The sequence below is a fragment of the Aedes albopictus genome, chromosome 1 (genome assembly GCF_035046485.1).
Source record: "Aedes albopictus strain Foshan chromosome 1, AalbF5, whole genome shotgun sequence".
In the NCBI taxonomy this organism is placed as follows: Eukaryota; Metazoa; Arthropoda; class Insecta; order Diptera; family Culicidae; genus Aedes; species Aedes albopictus.
In genome coordinates, this window is record NC_085136.1 from 257145744 (window position 1) to 257164109 (window position 18366).

General features: G+C 37.8%; 1 protein-coding gene across 3 annotated transcripts in view; it reads left to right on the plus strand.

Annotated features, from left to right (window-relative positions):
• Positions 1-17851, plus strand: part of LOC109623042 (atlastin) — an 85786-nt gene extending 67935 nt beyond the window's left edge. For all 3 annotated transcript variants that reach the window (XM_029860279.2, XM_029860281.2, XM_029860280.2), the window contains exons 7-8: positions 14-80; positions 15047-17851. In XM_029860279.2, the coding sequence (XP_029716139.2) occupies positions 14-80; positions 15047-15202 (223 nt within the window). In that variant the 3' untranslated portion in view covers positions 15203-17851. The remainder of the gene's footprint in view (positions 1-13; positions 81-15046) is intronic.
• Positions 17852-18366: the final 515 nt, after the last annotated feature.

Sequence of the window (18366 nt, forward strand, 5' to 3'; positions counted from 1 at the left end):
TTCAAATTCACAGGTACAGCGGCGAACTGAGCGACTTTGGCGTGCGGTTAGACGAGATAGCCAACCTGCTGTGGGAAAATGTAAGTCTTGTTGTTTATTTCTTCTGGTTTTCCGGTGTGGGGATTCTGCTGTACGTGCACCAAGATGAGCTTGTGTATTTTCTAAGGTTGTTGAAATAATATGTAAATTTTAGTCAAATAATGAAACGAAATCTTTTGCGAAAAAAACGAAACCCAAAGCAGTCTTGTGTCATTGCTCTTACGTTTGTTATTTATTTATGTTTTGTTATGTTTAGTTTGTTACTTTCTTTAATGTTAATGGTTTTGGTTTACCTTTGTTTATATATGGTAGTTTTTTATCCTTTGTTTCGTGAGAACTCAATTGAAAAATGGTCCGGAGAAGTTTGTGCATTTCAGCATTAGGGCGAAAAGGTAAGTATTACTAACGTAGAAGACGATATGACGTTCCGATTATAAATTAAAGTTACGATGGGTTGATAACATTAATGTATTAATAGGAATTTTACCAATGTTTACTTTATTAACAAATTAACACATACTGAAAAGATTTGTTTAATCTCCGAATAGTTAATATACAAGCCGTTTTGGTTGTGAATCAAAAGTACTCAACTGTAAGTGAGTAAAACAGGAGCAATCTAGGGAAATCTCAAATTTTTCGGAAATGAAAAATACTTATGTGCAAATAGGGGTGGTGGGGGTAAAGTGGACAGGGTACAGTTTCATGGCTCTTATTGTTTTTCAAAATGTTTCAACGATTGAAGCTTATGCCTAAGCATGAATACTTTTGCTGATCTTGAACATTAAAATCAAATAAACCTCTTCAAGGTGATAAAAACTTTAAAAATCACGTGAAAAATCGGAAATGATGTAAAATCTGCTTATAATTGCTAAGGTGTTCTCGTAAGTTATTTTCAAATTATAACAAGTTTTACACCCCAAACCAATAAAGTCCACTTAGAAGAATATATTTGACCGAAAAAAAAAATAAGTTTTGTAAAAAAAAAGTTTTGGAAATAATTTTAGCAAAATCAGACCGTGGGGGTAAAATGGACAATCGGTTCAAATTTCACCAAAATTTCATATATTTTTTTGCAAACTTCAGAATCAACAGCCGTCATACCTATCGTGAGATAGTTGAAGTAAAAAGTTATAAAAAAATATTTTATACCAACAAAATATAATTTTCATCCAAAACAATGCTTGTTTTTTACACTTTTTTTCCAAAAAATTTTTAAGTGTGTTTAAAAGTTTGTATTAAAAAGTTTGAAAACAACAAAATAAAGGTATCGTATGAAATTTGATAGTTTGTATTTAAAAACATAGAAACAATATGTTGTTATATAACTTTTAACGACTTGTTCATTTTACCCCATCGATTGTCCATTTTACCCCCACCAATTTTTTTCACGATATTTTGATGCACGATTTGGCGAACAAAATAATCAAAGAAAACAATATTTTTTAAAGGCAACCCCTTACAAGATTTTTAGAGTAGGGTAGAAGCTTCAGTTTTGGCCAGTCCGGAGTTTTGGCCATAGTGCGGTATTGAGCCTGTTGCGATCTAAATCGGCGTAAATTTATTTTTTACTAGTAGATCCTAATACAATATGATGATTACAGCTGTGAAAACCACACATTTTGATTAAAAACTGGAAGAAAAAAATATATTTCCTTAAAAAATCTGCTCCCATATATCTATTTTGGCCAGGGTGCTTCTAATTTGGCCACTCCCATAAGAAATACACGAGATTGGCCAAAATAGAAACCATACTTAAGAATATGGCCAAAACTGCGACCAGTGCCACTTTTAATACAAAAATCAAGTATTGGTATGATTTCTGCATTTTTCCTTCAAAATATAGATTGAAACCTTTCTTTTGACGCATTGGTTGTTTTCATAGGATTATTGGTTATTTTTATAAAAATGATTTCCCTTAGACTGGCCAAAACCGGTGCCCGCACCCTATATTATTACCTTCCATGTATCTCGGAAAAGCAGATGGATTTTGCCGCATTTCCGCGGGAAACGACCAACATGCTTAGGTTGTCCACTTTACCCCCACCACTCCTATGTAATCATTTAGCTACACTAACAGAAATTTTAAATATTTGTCCAAAAAGTAACCAATGCTCAAACATCTTGTTTGACTCGATCGAATTTTCATTAATGTCAAACAGATGTTGTTTCTCGAGTTCTTTCCTTGTCAAATATTTGAGCCTGTATACTTGGCCTTAGTAGAGATATTTAGGCTGACACAAATTTCGATTTTCTCTTATGTCACCACCCCCTCGGAAAATTTTGGTCGGAATCCAACATTTTGAAGGGGGACACAAATAAATTATTCGAAAAATTCAAACTTTTTATAGTGGAATTGGAGTCGTCGAAAAAATTTCTTAACAAATCCGATGAGTTTGATGATTTTGCCTAATTGTTTGGGTAATTTTGAATCAAATAGGTTTATTATTTATCGTTCCCCCCTTTGACGAATCAACGAGTAAAGTGACAAAAGAAGAAAATGTGATTTGTTCCAGCCTTATTAGGTGTATCAAAAAGCCGATTTCTCTCTGTTTCTCTATTTTCTCTTACTCTCCCACTCCCATTAGCTCTAACTCCCGCCCTGTTTAAATATTCTCTCTTTCTCTGATGAAATTCTTCATAGATTCTTTATAAACTACGTAACGCGATTGAAGGAGGGAATGAGTCTACAACAATGCTACGCTTCACAAAAAATTTCAAAAATTTCCGTTCTGAAGATTTTTCGGCAGAATTATGGGAGTAATATCTGGAAGAATCTTGATAGGAATCCCGGCTAGAAGCTCAGTCCGCAGGAATCCCGAGAGGAATCCATGAAAAAAAAAACGGGAAGAATCTAACAAGGAATACCAGCAGGTATGCCGGTATTTGTATCTTTATAAAATCCTGTTGGATTATCTGAATATATCTTGACAGATATCTTTGAAGAAATACCAGGAGGAATCCTTAAATTAATCCCAGCAAGAATGCCGGTTATAATTCCTTAAAGAATCCTTTCAGGATTGTTGTTAGCAATCCCTGCAGAAATCGCTCAAGTTATTCCTGAAGGAAATCCTTTGAGAATACCTGAATCCTTAGATAAATCCCGGCTAGAAGCTGAGCAGTAATCCCAGAAAGAGTAATATAAGAAAACCCTGAAAAAAAAAACACGGAAAGAATTTTTGAAGGAATCTCATTAGAAATTCCGGCACGAATACCTAAAAAACCGGATTGCCTGAAGGAATGTAGGCCATAATCTGTATTATACCATATTACTTTTAGGAAGGAATCTCAGCAGGAATACCGGATGAAATCTTGGAATGTATTCCAGCACGAATCCCTAAAGGAATGTCGAATTTAATACCTAGTAGAATCCTTAGAAAATTTTCTAAAACAATGCCTACAGGAATTCCAGAAGGAACATGTGGAGGGATCCTGGGAAGATTCTTGAGAGGAATGCCTGAAGAAATTCGAGAAAGAATTTCTAAACGTATCTCGATAAAATCTCATTTCTTCATCCTACTCTCTACCTAACCCTCCACCCTCTACAATACCGTCTTCCCTGCCCTCTATCCTTCGCTGTATTCTAGCCCTCAACCCTATCGTCTCTCCTACCCTCTACCCTTACCTCTACTCTATCATCTATCCTACCTTCTTCCGTACCCTCTATCCTGATTCCTTCCCCGAAAAGAATAAAAAGCTTCATCGTTCCTTCTATCCCCCACTATCCCCCATCCTACCCTCTATCCTAACTCTCTATTCTATCCTTCACTCTAATCTTCAAACCTACCGTATTCCCTACACACTATCCTAAACCTCTTGTCATACTCTCTACCCTACCCTCTACCCTCTATCCTACCCTTAACCCTGACCCTCTACCCAAGGATGTTTTCGATCATCTGGCAATCATTTGACTAATTTATCCATAGCTTAGTTCAGAAGCATAATATTGAAATGAGATATTCGGCAAACTTGTAGATAAGTGTTTTTCCTACAATTATCACCAAGGAAGCCATATCCTAACTCTCATATATACGGCGTGAGAGCGCTAGTAACACTTACTCATACTAAACGATCGAAAAATTCGATCGTTTAGTATGAGTAGGTGGTACTAACACTTTTACGCCGTAAATATAAGAGTTAGATTATGGCGTCTTTGTTGATAATTGTTGGAAAAACATTATGTTCGAACATCACATTTTAATATTATGCTTCTGAACTGAGATATAGACAAATGAGTCAAATGATTTCCAGATGATCGAAAACATCCTTGCCTCTACCCTAACCCTTAACTCTACCCTCTACTCTACTCTCCATCTCTATCGTCTACCCTAACATCTACTCTATCCTAACCCTTCACCCTATCCTCTAGCCCGGGGGTTTTCAGACATTTCGACGCGCGGTGCACTTTTTGTAAATAAATCGCTCCGCGGTGCACATGTTCATTATTGTTAAAAAACAAGCAATTTTCAATTCGTTAAAAAAAGCTGCTGAATTTTCTCCACACTGATCATAAGGCCTGAGGAGGCTTCGTGGTCGTGCGGCTAGTGTCATCAAGCATTTAGTCGCAACGTGCTAGGGGCGTGGGTTCGATTCCCGCCGCAGCTGTCAGGAAAAGTTTTCGGCTGTGCCACTGGGCGTTGCATGCTAGTCCGTTGTCTAGTGTCGTGCTTCCTTCAAAGAGCGATTGGCTCACTGGAAGTACTAAACGTGTCCGTGTCTTTTTAAGTACACAGGTTCAAATATTTGACAAGAGAAGAACTCACGGAACATCATCAGTTTGACACTAATGTACATTCGATCGAGTCAAATAAGATGTTTGAGCATTGGTTTCTTTTTTATCAAATATTTGACCCTGTGTACCAACAGCTTAAGCGGAATAACACTGTCTCACATTTTTTCATCTCTTATCAGATCGTAGTTAAGTGACAGTTTTTCGACTTCGAATATTTATTGCTGAAAATATTTCTGGAAATTTTCTGAATTGTCGTTATGAATGCTGAGCGAAACCTTGAACAAATTCTTAGTAAAATTCTTGCCGAATCAGATCAGTGGTATTTTGTTTTCAAGAAGCTCGGTGAAGTCCTTCAAAGATTACTGTATGATTTCTAGTGTGTTTTTTTGCAAGGTTTTTTGATAGACATATTTCCAAGACTTTTACTGAATTTTTGAAAAACTTGGAATCTTTATTTTTAAACTTAGGCATATTATTGGCAATATTTTTGATAAATTCCTTCCAGGCGGTCTTGTCAATTCGGAAGAAGATTCTTATGAAAACACGTTATCAGTAGAATTCCTGGTAAACTTATTTCGAGTACAGTGATAGATTCCTTTTCTGATATTAAGCAATGCCTAAGAAATATAAGCAAGATTTCTTCTGAGACTTTTTCAAGTTGTTGAAAAGATATGATATTTGTGAGGATAGTTTTAGCAGAATTGTTCCATGGTTCTTCGCGAATATCTGAGATGGTCTTGCTGGTTTCAAGGTTAACTCGCCGGCTGGAATAATGGAAATTTTACTCTCAATCCTTTGGAGCATCTTCCAATAGTTGATTTGTTTTAATTAATTCTAATTACTTTTCATTAGACAGGTAATGAATTTAAATATGCACCAAGTGCACCGCGGTGCACGATCTGAAAACCCCTGCAGTCTAGCCTACTCCTACCGTCTATCCTACCTTTACTTTGAGTTAGAGTTAGACTAACCCTCTACCCTGCTCTCTACCCTACTCCACCCTATCCTTCCGCCAAAACCCTCTACCCGACTGTCTACTTCACCGTTCATCCTACTCCCTTTTTTGCTTCTAAACCATGGTGGGATAATCTGGCCTTAAGGTTGAAGGATTCGTCATTGACACAATCGTCATCATTGAAAATTCGAAAGCAGTTTTCTCGTTCAAAGCTGAAAATTCCGCAGTGAAAATGTATTCACTGCATTACGGATGCAGAATGGAGTACAGTGAATACATTTTCAATGTAACAATTCATGTTTTGAGCGAGGAAACTGTTTTTGAATTTTCAATGATGACGATAATATCAATGACGAATCCTTCAACCTTAACAGAAAGGTAGTGGTGGGGTTGTGTGGGGTAGTGTGGGGTTGAGGACGGCTCACAGTGGTCCAGATTTGAAAATATGTGGCAAAAATCGCCAAATCATAGTAGACTGCTAGATACAAAATCATGATTTCCAATTTATTTAAAAAAATAGTCAACGCTTCAGATATTGTAGATGAACGATCGATATACTGAAACCCATTTAAGAGATGTTCAAAAATTGAGTTTCTGCCAGCTTTTCTCAAAATTGGACCATTGTGCGGCTTCTAGGCTTCTACAACAAAAGTAAAACCCAGGACTACTCTGTTCTCGACCCACTAAACAGCATTCCCCTTGGTCGTCAAACCCTTTGTCTCTCCGGAACCAACAAGAATGCATTGCTTTAGAGAGGGGGTCCACCAAGGTAACATACTGGCGCATAGCCTGTTTCCCGCCCGTCATCCAACTGTTCTGCAAGGACCAAGAACCCACGGTGTACACATTTAGAAGGTGCTATATTAAGGACAAACTTGTTGAAATCCCGCTTCAACAGTGCATCGAAACTTCAGACGCACAAATCTCAAGAAGCAAGTTTCAAACAGCAATGCATTTTATTATTCTGTTGAGAAGCTTAGGTGCGTTGGTTTTGTTTACGAAGAGTTTTGTGCTCTCGAAATCGTAAGTGGGTGCCAAAGACGGCCATTGTGGCAGCCATTTTGGGATTCTTACAAGTATGTCCTAAAGGAAATCTGACAGTTTTTTGATGACGTAATTCAAATCGTTCAAAATGATCTAGTACTCCACATGAATTTGAGCACGTATAAGAACGATAAGAACGACGTCACATGTTTACATCCAAAATTCATGTTTACATAGGTAACTAGTCTGTCTTGTGAAAGTGTATGCCGTGCAAGAACCGATACTTGCATGCACCCTACTCTCTGTCCTACGCCATATTGGATTGTGTTCCGCCATCTTGGATTACAAAATGGCGTCAAATGTCGATTTTTTACCTCTACTCATCGAGCCCGACCGATATTGCAATTGCATGGTACTATAGCTCAAACTACCATTTCGTGGCCGGATTTTAAAGTGGCGTCGGACATTTATTTTTTAGTTCTACTCATCAAACCCGACCGATAGTTACCCATATTGCATAGTATCCGAAGCAGCATCGCCGTTAAATAGCATTCATTATGGAGTTTTGGCTGTCATCTTGGAACCCAAGCCGCTATCTTGAATTCCAATACCCCTATAACCACCTACACAACATTAGGAGTGTGAATGCCAAATTTGGTATAAATTGGTAGAAATATACAAACATATAAACATACAAGTAGACAAACATATAATACATACATACATACATACGGAGTTATTGAACTTTTCATGATTTTGACCAAGGGGTTTCCAACTAAGTTGATTACTTGTCACTACTGAAAAAAATATTCTGATTTCTCACTGATTACTGTGATTACTATGATTACTTATTGATTACCACAAAAAATACATACATACGGAGTTATTGAACTTTTCATGATTTTGACCAAGGGGTTTCCAACTAAGTTGATTACTTGTCACTACTGAAAAAAATATTCTGATTTCTCACTGATTACTGTGATTACTATGATTACTTATTGATTACCACAAAAAATACATACATACGGAGTTATTGAACTTTTCATGATTTTGACCAAGGGGTTTCCAACTAGGTTAATTACTTGTCACTACTGAAAAAAATATTCTGATTTCTCACTGATTGCTGTGATTACTATGATTACTTATTGATTACCAAGATTACTATTGATTACTCAAGATTACTACAGATTACTCAGATTACTTCTGATTATCATGATTACTTGTGATTACTTATTGATTACCAATATTACAATTGATTACTCAAGATTACTACTGATTACTCAGATTAGCTATGATTAACATATGATTACAACTAATTACTCATGATTACTTTGTTTGATTATACCGTTGATTGCCTAGTTGATTACATTTGATTACCATTGATTACCTCGGATTACTAGATTACTTCTGATTACCTTGATAACTTATCATTACTTATTGATTACCAAGATTACTATTGATTACTCAAGACTACTACTGATTATTCAGATTATCAATGATTACTTCTGATTACCATGAATACTTGTGATTACCTTGATTACCGTAATCCGGGGTCAAATTGATCACTTTAAAACAACTTTTGCGGATAACATCAGTGGCAATTCAAATATTGCCAAAAGAATTTCTGTAAAACCAGTACCCAGTGGATCTCCATGGAACCATGTGACAGATTTTTGTTCAACAAATTTAAACTTTAAGTTAAATAACTCCAAAAATCAAAAAATTGGAAATGCCACTTTGGGGCGAAATTGATCAGTATACAATTGAGCATCGGTTGGAAAGGAAAATTTCCTTCGCCGCTTAATTTTGCTCTTCTGAAACCGAATAACGCGTTTAAAATCTTACAACTAGTGAATTTCATACTTTAAATGCAAAATTAAATTTTGAAATTTCCCCTTTAACGCCTAAAGGTAGGCAATTTCATTTGAAATAAGTGATTTCTATCACAATAAATGACTATTTCATCATAAAATGAACTATTTTACAACTGTTTCATGTACTGATTAGCTAGATAACTTCCCAACCAAGGCTCCACAAAAATGTTAAATCAGAGAATTTACGAGTAGTCCTATTAGCAATCGATTGTTTAGTAGCAATGATTTCAGCTAAATGAGAAATACATTGCAAATTCTTAAAAAAAAGGCAAAACAAACTTTTTCCTTAGAAAATAAAAGTCTACACTCATCTCTAGACATCTACGAACCAGATGACGTAAAAAGTTTAAGATCATTACGACGCTTAGGAGTTCCTCTTATGAAATTACAATGTAGTACCCGAATGATCAATTTCACCCCGTTGATCAATTTGACCCCGGTTTACGGTACTTATTGATTATCAAGATAACTATTGATTAATCAAGATTACTACTGATTGCCTAGATTACCTATGATTATCATATGATTACTGTGTTTGGTTATTCAGCAGATTACCTAGTTGATTACAGTGCTCCTGGTATTATGGATGAATACTCGATATAATGTATCCCAATAGGCTGGAACAAATCACATTTTCTTCTTTTGTCACTTTACTCGTTGATTCGTCAAAGGGGGGGACGATAAATAATAAACCTATTTGATTCAAAATTACCCAAACAATTAGGCAAAATCATCAAACTCATCGGATTTGTTAAGAAATTTTTTCGACGACTCCAATTCCACTATAAAAAGTTTGAATTTTTCGAATAATTTATTTGTGTCCCCCTTCAAAATGTTGGATTCCGACCAAAATTTTCCGAGGGGGTGGTGACATAAGAGAAAATCGAAATTTGTGTCAGCCTTAAAGACATTTTCAAAATTTGAGTTTCTGCCAGCTTCGTTCAAAATTGGACCTTTGTGCGCTGGTGTGTTCAGCAAGGTATTCAATTAACCGTTTGGAGCCGGAGGGGTCATATATGACCCCGGCGATGAAACCGAGCATAACAAACGTGTTCGACACCAGCGAGGTTGCGTCGACAGCGGCGAAACAAATCGGCTCCAAAAGGTTAAATGCTTTTTGTAGTCCCAAAGATTCTCGGAAGCTCATGATAATAACGGGGAGAGGTTTGAATTTTAGGAAACAGTAACTGAGGCTGTCAGCCTCGGAGGCTTGGTTAGAGTGTTTTATTACTCCGGCATCGTCTTGGGGATGGAAAACAGCAGAATAAAACTGTTGTTGCCGATCCCTGGAGCTTCACGATGATTTTAATAGTGTTCTGGTGATCCCGGAAGAAACCTTGTTGGCTATTAAGGGGGCGTCCATAAAGTACATCACGCTTAGAGGGGGGAGTCACATTTCTGAAAAATGTGACAAGCAATGTATTAAGTATAGGAAAAATCCGTACGAAGGTGGAAGGGGAGGGGGGGTTGAAAAATCCCATTTTTGGCGTGACGTACTAAATGGATGCCCCCTAAGTAACATTACTCCAGCTTTGAGCGTATAGTACAGCACAATCTTCGTCGGTCTTGGGCGCTGTTTCTCCTGTTTCCCCGAACGTTTAATATTCACAGGTCTTTTTCAACCACATGTAGCCAGCGCGTTTTCGCAGCCGTCCATGTAGTCACCGACCCTTATCAGGTTCCCTGCTGAATATTGTTTTCGTTGTTATTCTTTTTTTTCGACATTCGCACTACGGGTCGAGCCCACTGAAGTCTGCCGTATTTTATTCGTTTCACAATAGTCCTTTTTGATGAAGTAGGTTTACCTTGGTCGAAGTTGTTGCCTCCTGCTCGTATATACTCATTCGCCAACAAATAGGCAAGAACAGGATGCAGCAACTTCGATCATGTTCAAGCGGTCTCGTTGAACATGACTAATATTGGCAGAAGTTTTTGCTCTGTCTCTATCTCTACTCGGAACCTTGTACTTAGTTTTGGTCAAGTTTCGAAAGCAACTACGTTCCACACTCCCTTTTGGCCCTTCCCGAGCAGAGGAAAAAAGCTCAATAATAGCATATTTTGATATGGAGAACAAAAAGTGATATTTGTTTGTTTGAGATAAGAGGTAAAAGTACTGAAAATAATATCTCAATTTTACTCCTGGAACATCATCATCATAGCACATTTAGCTCTTGGTAAGATCTAGCCAATAGCAGTGAGCTATTTGATTGATCTTCAAATATCATATTTTGCTATTGGTTAGATGGTTCAAGAACAAATTTTTGCTATTATTTTCAGTACTTTTACCTCTTATCTCAAACAAACCAATATCACATTTTGATCGTCAGTACTTGAACTCTGCCCGGGTTTATACAACAAAATTGTGAATATGTCATGTTTCCAGCATCTTGATCTTGTTATTAAGATGAACCGTACGACATGGCAAGTCCTGCACTGGTGGTGGCTTCATATTACATCACAACAGTTTCGAAAACAACTACGCAATGTTCAATATTAAGGATTACGAAATGAAATTAAGATTTTGGGAGTACTTCAAGAAACTCTAAGTGGAAAACTACTGTTTTTGAATGTTTTAAAGTGCCTGCAAAAATTTCTCGATTTCTTTTAGAAGAATTTGTGCAGATCATACTCTGAGAGTGTTTACCAAACTTATTCATGAACTGCTATACGAACACTGTCGAAGACCCAGCTAAAGTATTCACAGTCTCAATTGAGGTAGCTAATGGTTGAAAATTTCTGTAGGAGATCTTTCAGTAATTGTAACAGGCGGTTCCTCGAGAATTCCTTCAAAAAATACTTAAGAAAAGTTCCACAAAGAATTCTTTCATGAGTTAATTCGGTGTTACTTCAGGATTTTTGTTCCGTAAACATTTTTCAGGAAAATCATTTGGGAGTTCATCTGTGAATTCTCTAAAAAAAATTCTTGCAAAACATTCTTCGTTATTTTTTTTTTCTAAGGTTTTTTCGACAAATTATCCAAAAATCATTTGAAAAATTCTACAGATGTTTCTCCGAAAGTATCTATAAGAGATCAATCGGGAATAACTTCAAGAGCTTTTATGGAGGAATTCTTGCAGGAGTTCCTCCGAAAATTCCTCCAGGAATTCCTCCAAAGATTGCTCCAGGAATTCTTCCAGAGATTCCCTTGAGATTTTTTCCAATGATTCCTCAAAAATTCCTTCAAAGATTCTGCTAGATATGCTCCACAGATTCCTCTAGAATTTCGCAAAGGATTCCACCAGCAATCACTCCAGGGATTATTACAGGAATTTCTGCAGAATTTTCTACAGGAGTTCCTGCAGAGTTTCCTCCAAGAATGCCTGTAGAATTTCCTCCAGGAATTCGTCTAGGGATTCCTCCAAAATTACCCCGAAAGCTCCTCCAGGGATGCCTTTAGGGATCTGGAGTGCTCCAGCAGTTTCTTTAGGGATTACTACATGAATTCCGTCAGGAATTCTTTCAGGAGTTCTGGCAGAACTTCCTGCTGGGATTCCTCTAGGGATACCTTCAGAATTCCCCTTAAAGTTCCTCCAGAATCCTCCTAGAGAATACACCAGAAACTCATCTAGGGACTTCTCCAGGAATTCCTTCAAGGATTCCTCCAGAAATTTCGTAAAAGATTCCTCCAGGAATACCTGTGCGAATTGTTCAAGTAATTCCCTTCAGGAATCCTTCAGAAATTTTTCTAAGGGATTCTGCAAGGATTGTCCCAGAAATTCAACAGCGATTTTCAGAAATTTCTACACGAATTTCTCCAGTCATGCTCGAGGTATTCCTCCAGGGATTGCTCCAGAGATTTTGACAGTATATCCCCCAGGCATTCTTCTCGAAATTCCTTAAACGATTTCTCCAGGAACTCTCCCATGGATTACTTCAGCAGTTTCCTCATTAATTCCTCTGTCGATTTCTATAGGAAATTCTCTGATAATTCCTCCAAGAATTCTTACAGGAATTCTTCAAGAAATGTCTCCAGAGATTACTCCAGGAATTCCTCCAGGGAAACCTACAGAATTTTCTCCAGGGATTTCTTCGGAAATTCTTCTTTACTTGGAATTTCTCCAAGGATTCTTCACTAGTTTTTCCTTAGACTCCTTAAGAAAATCCTCCAGGAATTCCTCCAATGATTCATTGATGAATTACTCCAGATCCTATTCCCATAGTTATTCCTAAAGGAATTCCTGGAGGAATGCCAGAAGAAGTTCTTTGAGGTATCTCTAGAAGAAACTCTAAAGGAGTTTCTTGAGGAATCTCTGCAGGAATTCCTGGAAGAAGCTCTGCTGGAATAACCGGTGTAATCTCTGGAGCAGTTCCTGGAAAAATCCCTGGAAAAACTCCTGAAGAAAACCCAGAAGGAATTCCTGAAAATTTCCCTGAAGAAATTCCAGAAGGAATCCCTGGATGAACCTCTAGAGAAATTCCTGGAGAAATCTCTTGAGAATTATTGAAGAAATGCTTGGAGGAATTCCTGAAGGAGCTCCAGGAAGCATTCTTGTATGAACTACTTGAGGATTACCTGGAGGTGTTGTTGAAGGAATGCCTAGAGGAATTTCCGAAGGAATCCGCGGTGGAATTCCAAGAGAATTCCTGGATAAATTCCTCGATGGATTCCTGGAAGAATCTCTGGAAGATTTCCTATGGAAATCCTTGGATGTATTCCTGAAAAAAAAACCTAAACTCCTTGGAGGAATTCCTGGAGGTATCTCTAGATGAATTCCTGGAGCAGCCCCTGTAGTAATTCCCAAAGGAATTTCTGGAGGAATTCCTAGAGGAATCCCTGGAAGAATTCCTGAAGGTTTTTTTTTTATTTCGTCAACCGACGCAGATTCCTAATATAATAATTATGAAATACATTCAAAGAAATAATTTCGCCTAGACGTGGTAAAGTCTATTTCACAATGTGTATAATAAGCAACCGTCATGCTATTTATACGCCCAAATTTGGCGTATCCCTGCAGCATTTCCTGAAGCAATTCCTGGAGAAATCCCAGAAAGAATTCCTGAAAAAACTGCAGGAGGAATTCCTTTAAAAATCCCTAAAGCAGTTCCTGGAATTCAAGGAGGAGAAACTGGAGAAATCGCAGAATAAGTTCTCGAAAAATTCTAGGAGAAATCCCAAGAAGAGTTTGTGGAGCTATTTCTGGTGGAATCCCTGTTGCAGTTGCTGGAGAAATCCGGAAGATCCCCAGCAGGAATCTCGGAAGCAATCTCAATAGGAATTCCTGGAGGAATTTCCGGATAAATCCTGGAGGAGTTCTTGAAAGAATTCCAGGGGGAATCCATGAAGGAATCCCAAGAAGAGCTCCTGGAGGAAACCATGGAGGTATTTTTAACATAATCCCTGGAGTTGTTCCTGAAAGAATCTCATGTGAAATTCCCAAATGAATCCCTGGCGGAATAACTGGAAGAATTCCTGAAGAATCCGCAGGAATGAATCTTATGAGGAATTCCTTAGAAAACCATAGGAGGGATTTCTAAACGAATTCCTGGAAGACATTCTGTAGAAAACCCTGGAAAAATCTGAAGGAATCCATGTGTCTGCCGTAATTTCGAAGACGAATTATTAAAGGTATCTTTAGATAAACTCCTTTTGTAGAAACTTTTGAAGGAATTCCTCGAATGGATTTTGAATCTAATCTCTGGGAGAATTTTCTTAAAGAATTTCTGGAAGAAAATCCTGCAGAAATACTTGAATGATTTCAGGAGGAATTATCAGTGAGCTTTGTCCCAGGGGGACGTTAGGCCTAGAAAATACACAAATGAAATGAAATAATTCAGAATTTATTTTTTATTGACAGTTAGATTTTTTATCTGTATTAACGAGATTTTTAGCCCTGGGGTAGTTCATCTCGGCAAATTGATAGTTAGATGTGACGTTGCTTTATTAAAGACTGCCCATCAAACATTATCGCTGTACAACGGATGAATAAGCCGCTCTTAAGCTTGATTCTAAAAAAAAGCTGAATAAGCTGTTATACAGCTGTCATTAGTACTACTATTTTACACTTACAGGTATTTTATTCTAAATTCTATTTGAAATCTTTGTTATACATATTCAACACTCTATAAACGTTCTACCGTCATCAATGAATGTTAAATAGTTGAAAGGATTTATTGTTACGTGTACATCATAATGTAACGGTAATGACATCTGTACATTTCAATCTTTTACAGTTACTTGAGCAGTTTTTGAGAAGATTCCAGCGAGGAGAACATTCCGAAGGCCTGTACTTATATATTTTTAGTTTTTGCTTAAGGTTCCAACTTTTTTTTTATATATTTTCCGTTTCTAACTTAACACTAACCTATAATCACAAGACTCATTTCAAACATGTGCAGTAACCTATTTTCGTTTTTTATGTCTGTTTATTTCTCGCTTTCCGATACAAAAGTCTCACAAAATTTCTTACGTTCCCACCGTTTTGTTCTCTCCACTATCCCTTTTTCGGCGCCACATTCTTTCCGCAGATCATGAAACCGGTGTATCAATCCTGCATGGAGAAGGGTATCCAGCATGTGGCGACCCATGCGACCGAGTACGCCATCAGCGGCGGGGCGTCATCACCTTCGTCCCGGTCCGGCGCAGGTTCGCGCCAAATGAACGGTAAAGTGAAGCGCTCTTGAGAGTACGCTTCCGGTGACGAACAACAGCAGCAGCAACAGCAGTTGTCCGCAGCTGGGCGACAGTGGTGGAGATGGTGGCCAGCCGACCATCAGCAGCAGTACCGACGCCTGCCCAGCAGCAATGGTGGTAACAACAATACTAGGTTTAGTGGTTTCTTCGATAATCTTAGAGGTAATACCGGTAGCAGCAGCAGTAGTAGTAATAGTAACGTTAAGCGAAGCATCGACACCGCCGACAGCAGCAACGGTCGAACAGTAGGCCGTGTGATAAGGGGCCAATCGCAGCAGACCGTGGGCAGTAGTGGTAGCAGTGCTGCCAGTGGTGCTGGGATTGGTCTGGCCACCAAGCCCAGTGGCCGACGACGAACGAAAAAATAAAGCTCGAACACGTGTGTTCCCATACATCAACCTTGCGATTCTACTAGCCCTCGACGGAATGCTACCGAGAACAGCAGTGACAATATTTCGACAGCAATTGGCTTCAAGAATAACCTGGCGAATAACGTTCTCTTAAACCCCAGACCAGACCAGACCCATCCATTTAAGTTGCATTTCTTTTGTTTAATTCCTATAATCGTTATTTTGTTTGCCCCCCGGATGTTTAATATAATACTACTATTGTGTTACGAATATAAACTTTTAAATGAACAGTACTGCTCGAACATGTTATACACTTTGAAAAGTTCATTCGATTTCGGTATGTTTCACCGAAAATCGGTTGAACTTTACCGGGCTTCTGTGAAAGTCTGTCCAACATGTTTGGAATTTAACAGATGTTCAGTGAATTTGATCGAAATTCTAACACCAAAGTCGACGGAACGTTCCAAGTGTATTCGTTTGCCCCTGAATAGTAAAGACAAATTAGCGCTGATTTTGCGATCAATGAATCCCTATGAAATGTGCCAAACTGACGACTTACATCGGCTTCGAACTGTTGAACAAATCCGCATTCTTGCCAATTGGGATGGGAAATCGAACAAAACACTTTTTACTCACGAACAGTTCAGTTTTTTTCATCGACATTCGGCTCATTGGTGAGATTATTTCAGTACTTTTTTCTATAAAGTACGATTATACAACAGGATTTTACGTTGATTTTTCGACTTCTCGAACAAGACGCGATCAGCGTGTTTTGGGCTTTTCTAAGGATTTCAAACTGTGTAATATGCTAATTCTATGTTATGTTATCAATAAGGGAAAACGGGAACCATCTGTAAATAGACGTTAAATAAAAATCTCTTACCAGACAGAAGATACATTTATGAAATTAGTCGTATTTTTGTTAATGAAGAATATTGGGCTTTCAAAGACGTCAGAACTCTACACACTTTCGAGGCTTACTAAATCATTTTTTACCACCTGCAAATTCTACATCATTCTTAAAGGTCGCCCTTCTGCCTTTTGATGTAGACGATAAAGGGATCTTCACAACAGGGAACCTCAATTGCGATTGTCCGATTCGAATAGCTCATAGACCTCATTGAATTGAATTGAAGAGTATCGCATTTGGCAACACTGCATGGAGGTTATGTCATAAGGATTTTATTCTTGTCGGTTCAAACCGTTTCGATGTGATTGTTCTGAATTGATTTGTTTTAAAGTTCTTTTTTTACTGTTTCCATGCCTAGAGTATCGAAAAAGATGGGGATCAAGGTGTTTGATAGCTATTTAAGAATTACCAACACACCTTTAGCAGAAACACGCAAAAGAGTGGAAATGCAATATATTTTATTGATATTGTTTTTTTAGTGTAAATCGTTATTCATTATTCTTGAGCGATACAAATAAATCATCTAAAGTGTAGTAGATAAGTGAGAAAATCTTATCATTCTTTATGTTTCCCATTTTTCTCTTTTTTAATCGAATCTAATGGAAAAAAGTGTTGTTGAGTATCGTAGTAATAAAATTCTTTTTCATATACTTTTATACACCAAGAATGTTGTTATTTGTAATAAGTTATTACAAATACGAAGATCACGTTTTGAGTTGTAAAACAGTTTCTACTCTGCTATGCCATACGGCATTGCATGTGGAGCAGGGTGGAACCATAAATCGTACTGTGGAAATGTCACATAATCCACAATAACTGAATACGCGCATGAATTTCCCCGATTATACACATACACTCACACATAATCAATCACCTGTAAAAAGTAGGGTCGGCGCTTTGTGCATTTTTGCTCAATAGATATCTCTGTCCGTTTTGTTTTCCGATACCTAGTGTTTGATCGCCTCGTTCTACGTGGATAAGCTTGTGAATAAGTCTAAATTAGATCAATATAAAAGAATCAACGTAATCTTGGAAGGACGTAAATTCGAAGGCAAATGTGTTATTTTCTATGTTTGTAAAATAAGCTGTGGTTTTGTACATCAGTGGATGTAGGTGATCTGTCACGTGAAAAAAAGTTTAACAATTACAAGATATAGCATAACCGGCTAGTTCACGATCATGGCAGCTTCTAAAACGGCTAAAACGAATGATAACGGCGAATCATATGACAAACAATATGTAGTGGTAAGTGGAGTTAATACTGGCAATGTGCGAACAACCGTTACGAAGAAGAAAAAAAAAACGAGAGATAGTTGGGAGCGAGAGTTATTACGTGAATTATTTTTTATATTAAAGTTACAAAAAAAATTGGACACAAATCCAGAAAGTGCGTACTCAGTGATCCGAAAGTCCTTTGAGAATGTCTCAAATTGTATCTATTATCTTCTTGAAGATCTGAAGCAACGAATACTGACAGTGCAGTTGGTGGAGCGGCCTCAAACTTGAGCGCTCGTCGAAAGAATGGACATCTACAAATAGGTGAGAACTACAGAAGGTTTACCCACAGAGTTGTGGATGCATTCATGAGTCTGGAACTGCCTCTGATACGAAGTTCTACCCCTCCGTAGAGTGTGGCAGACCCATCTCCACTTTCGCTCCCGAATTTCTGTTGTTATGGGCTTTTGATGACATCGACGATGAAGCTCCACTGATACACACCAGATTTCACTAGCGTACAGCAGCACAGATTTCATGCTTGAGTTGAAAATTTGGATTATGGTGCTCTAAGCTGTTATTTAAGTCTTGGGAGACGAAAAAATTGGCTAAGAGAATCAAGTAGTGGAGGACTAAGGTCTCCTCCGACGCCAACCCTAAACCGCACTTATTATTGCAG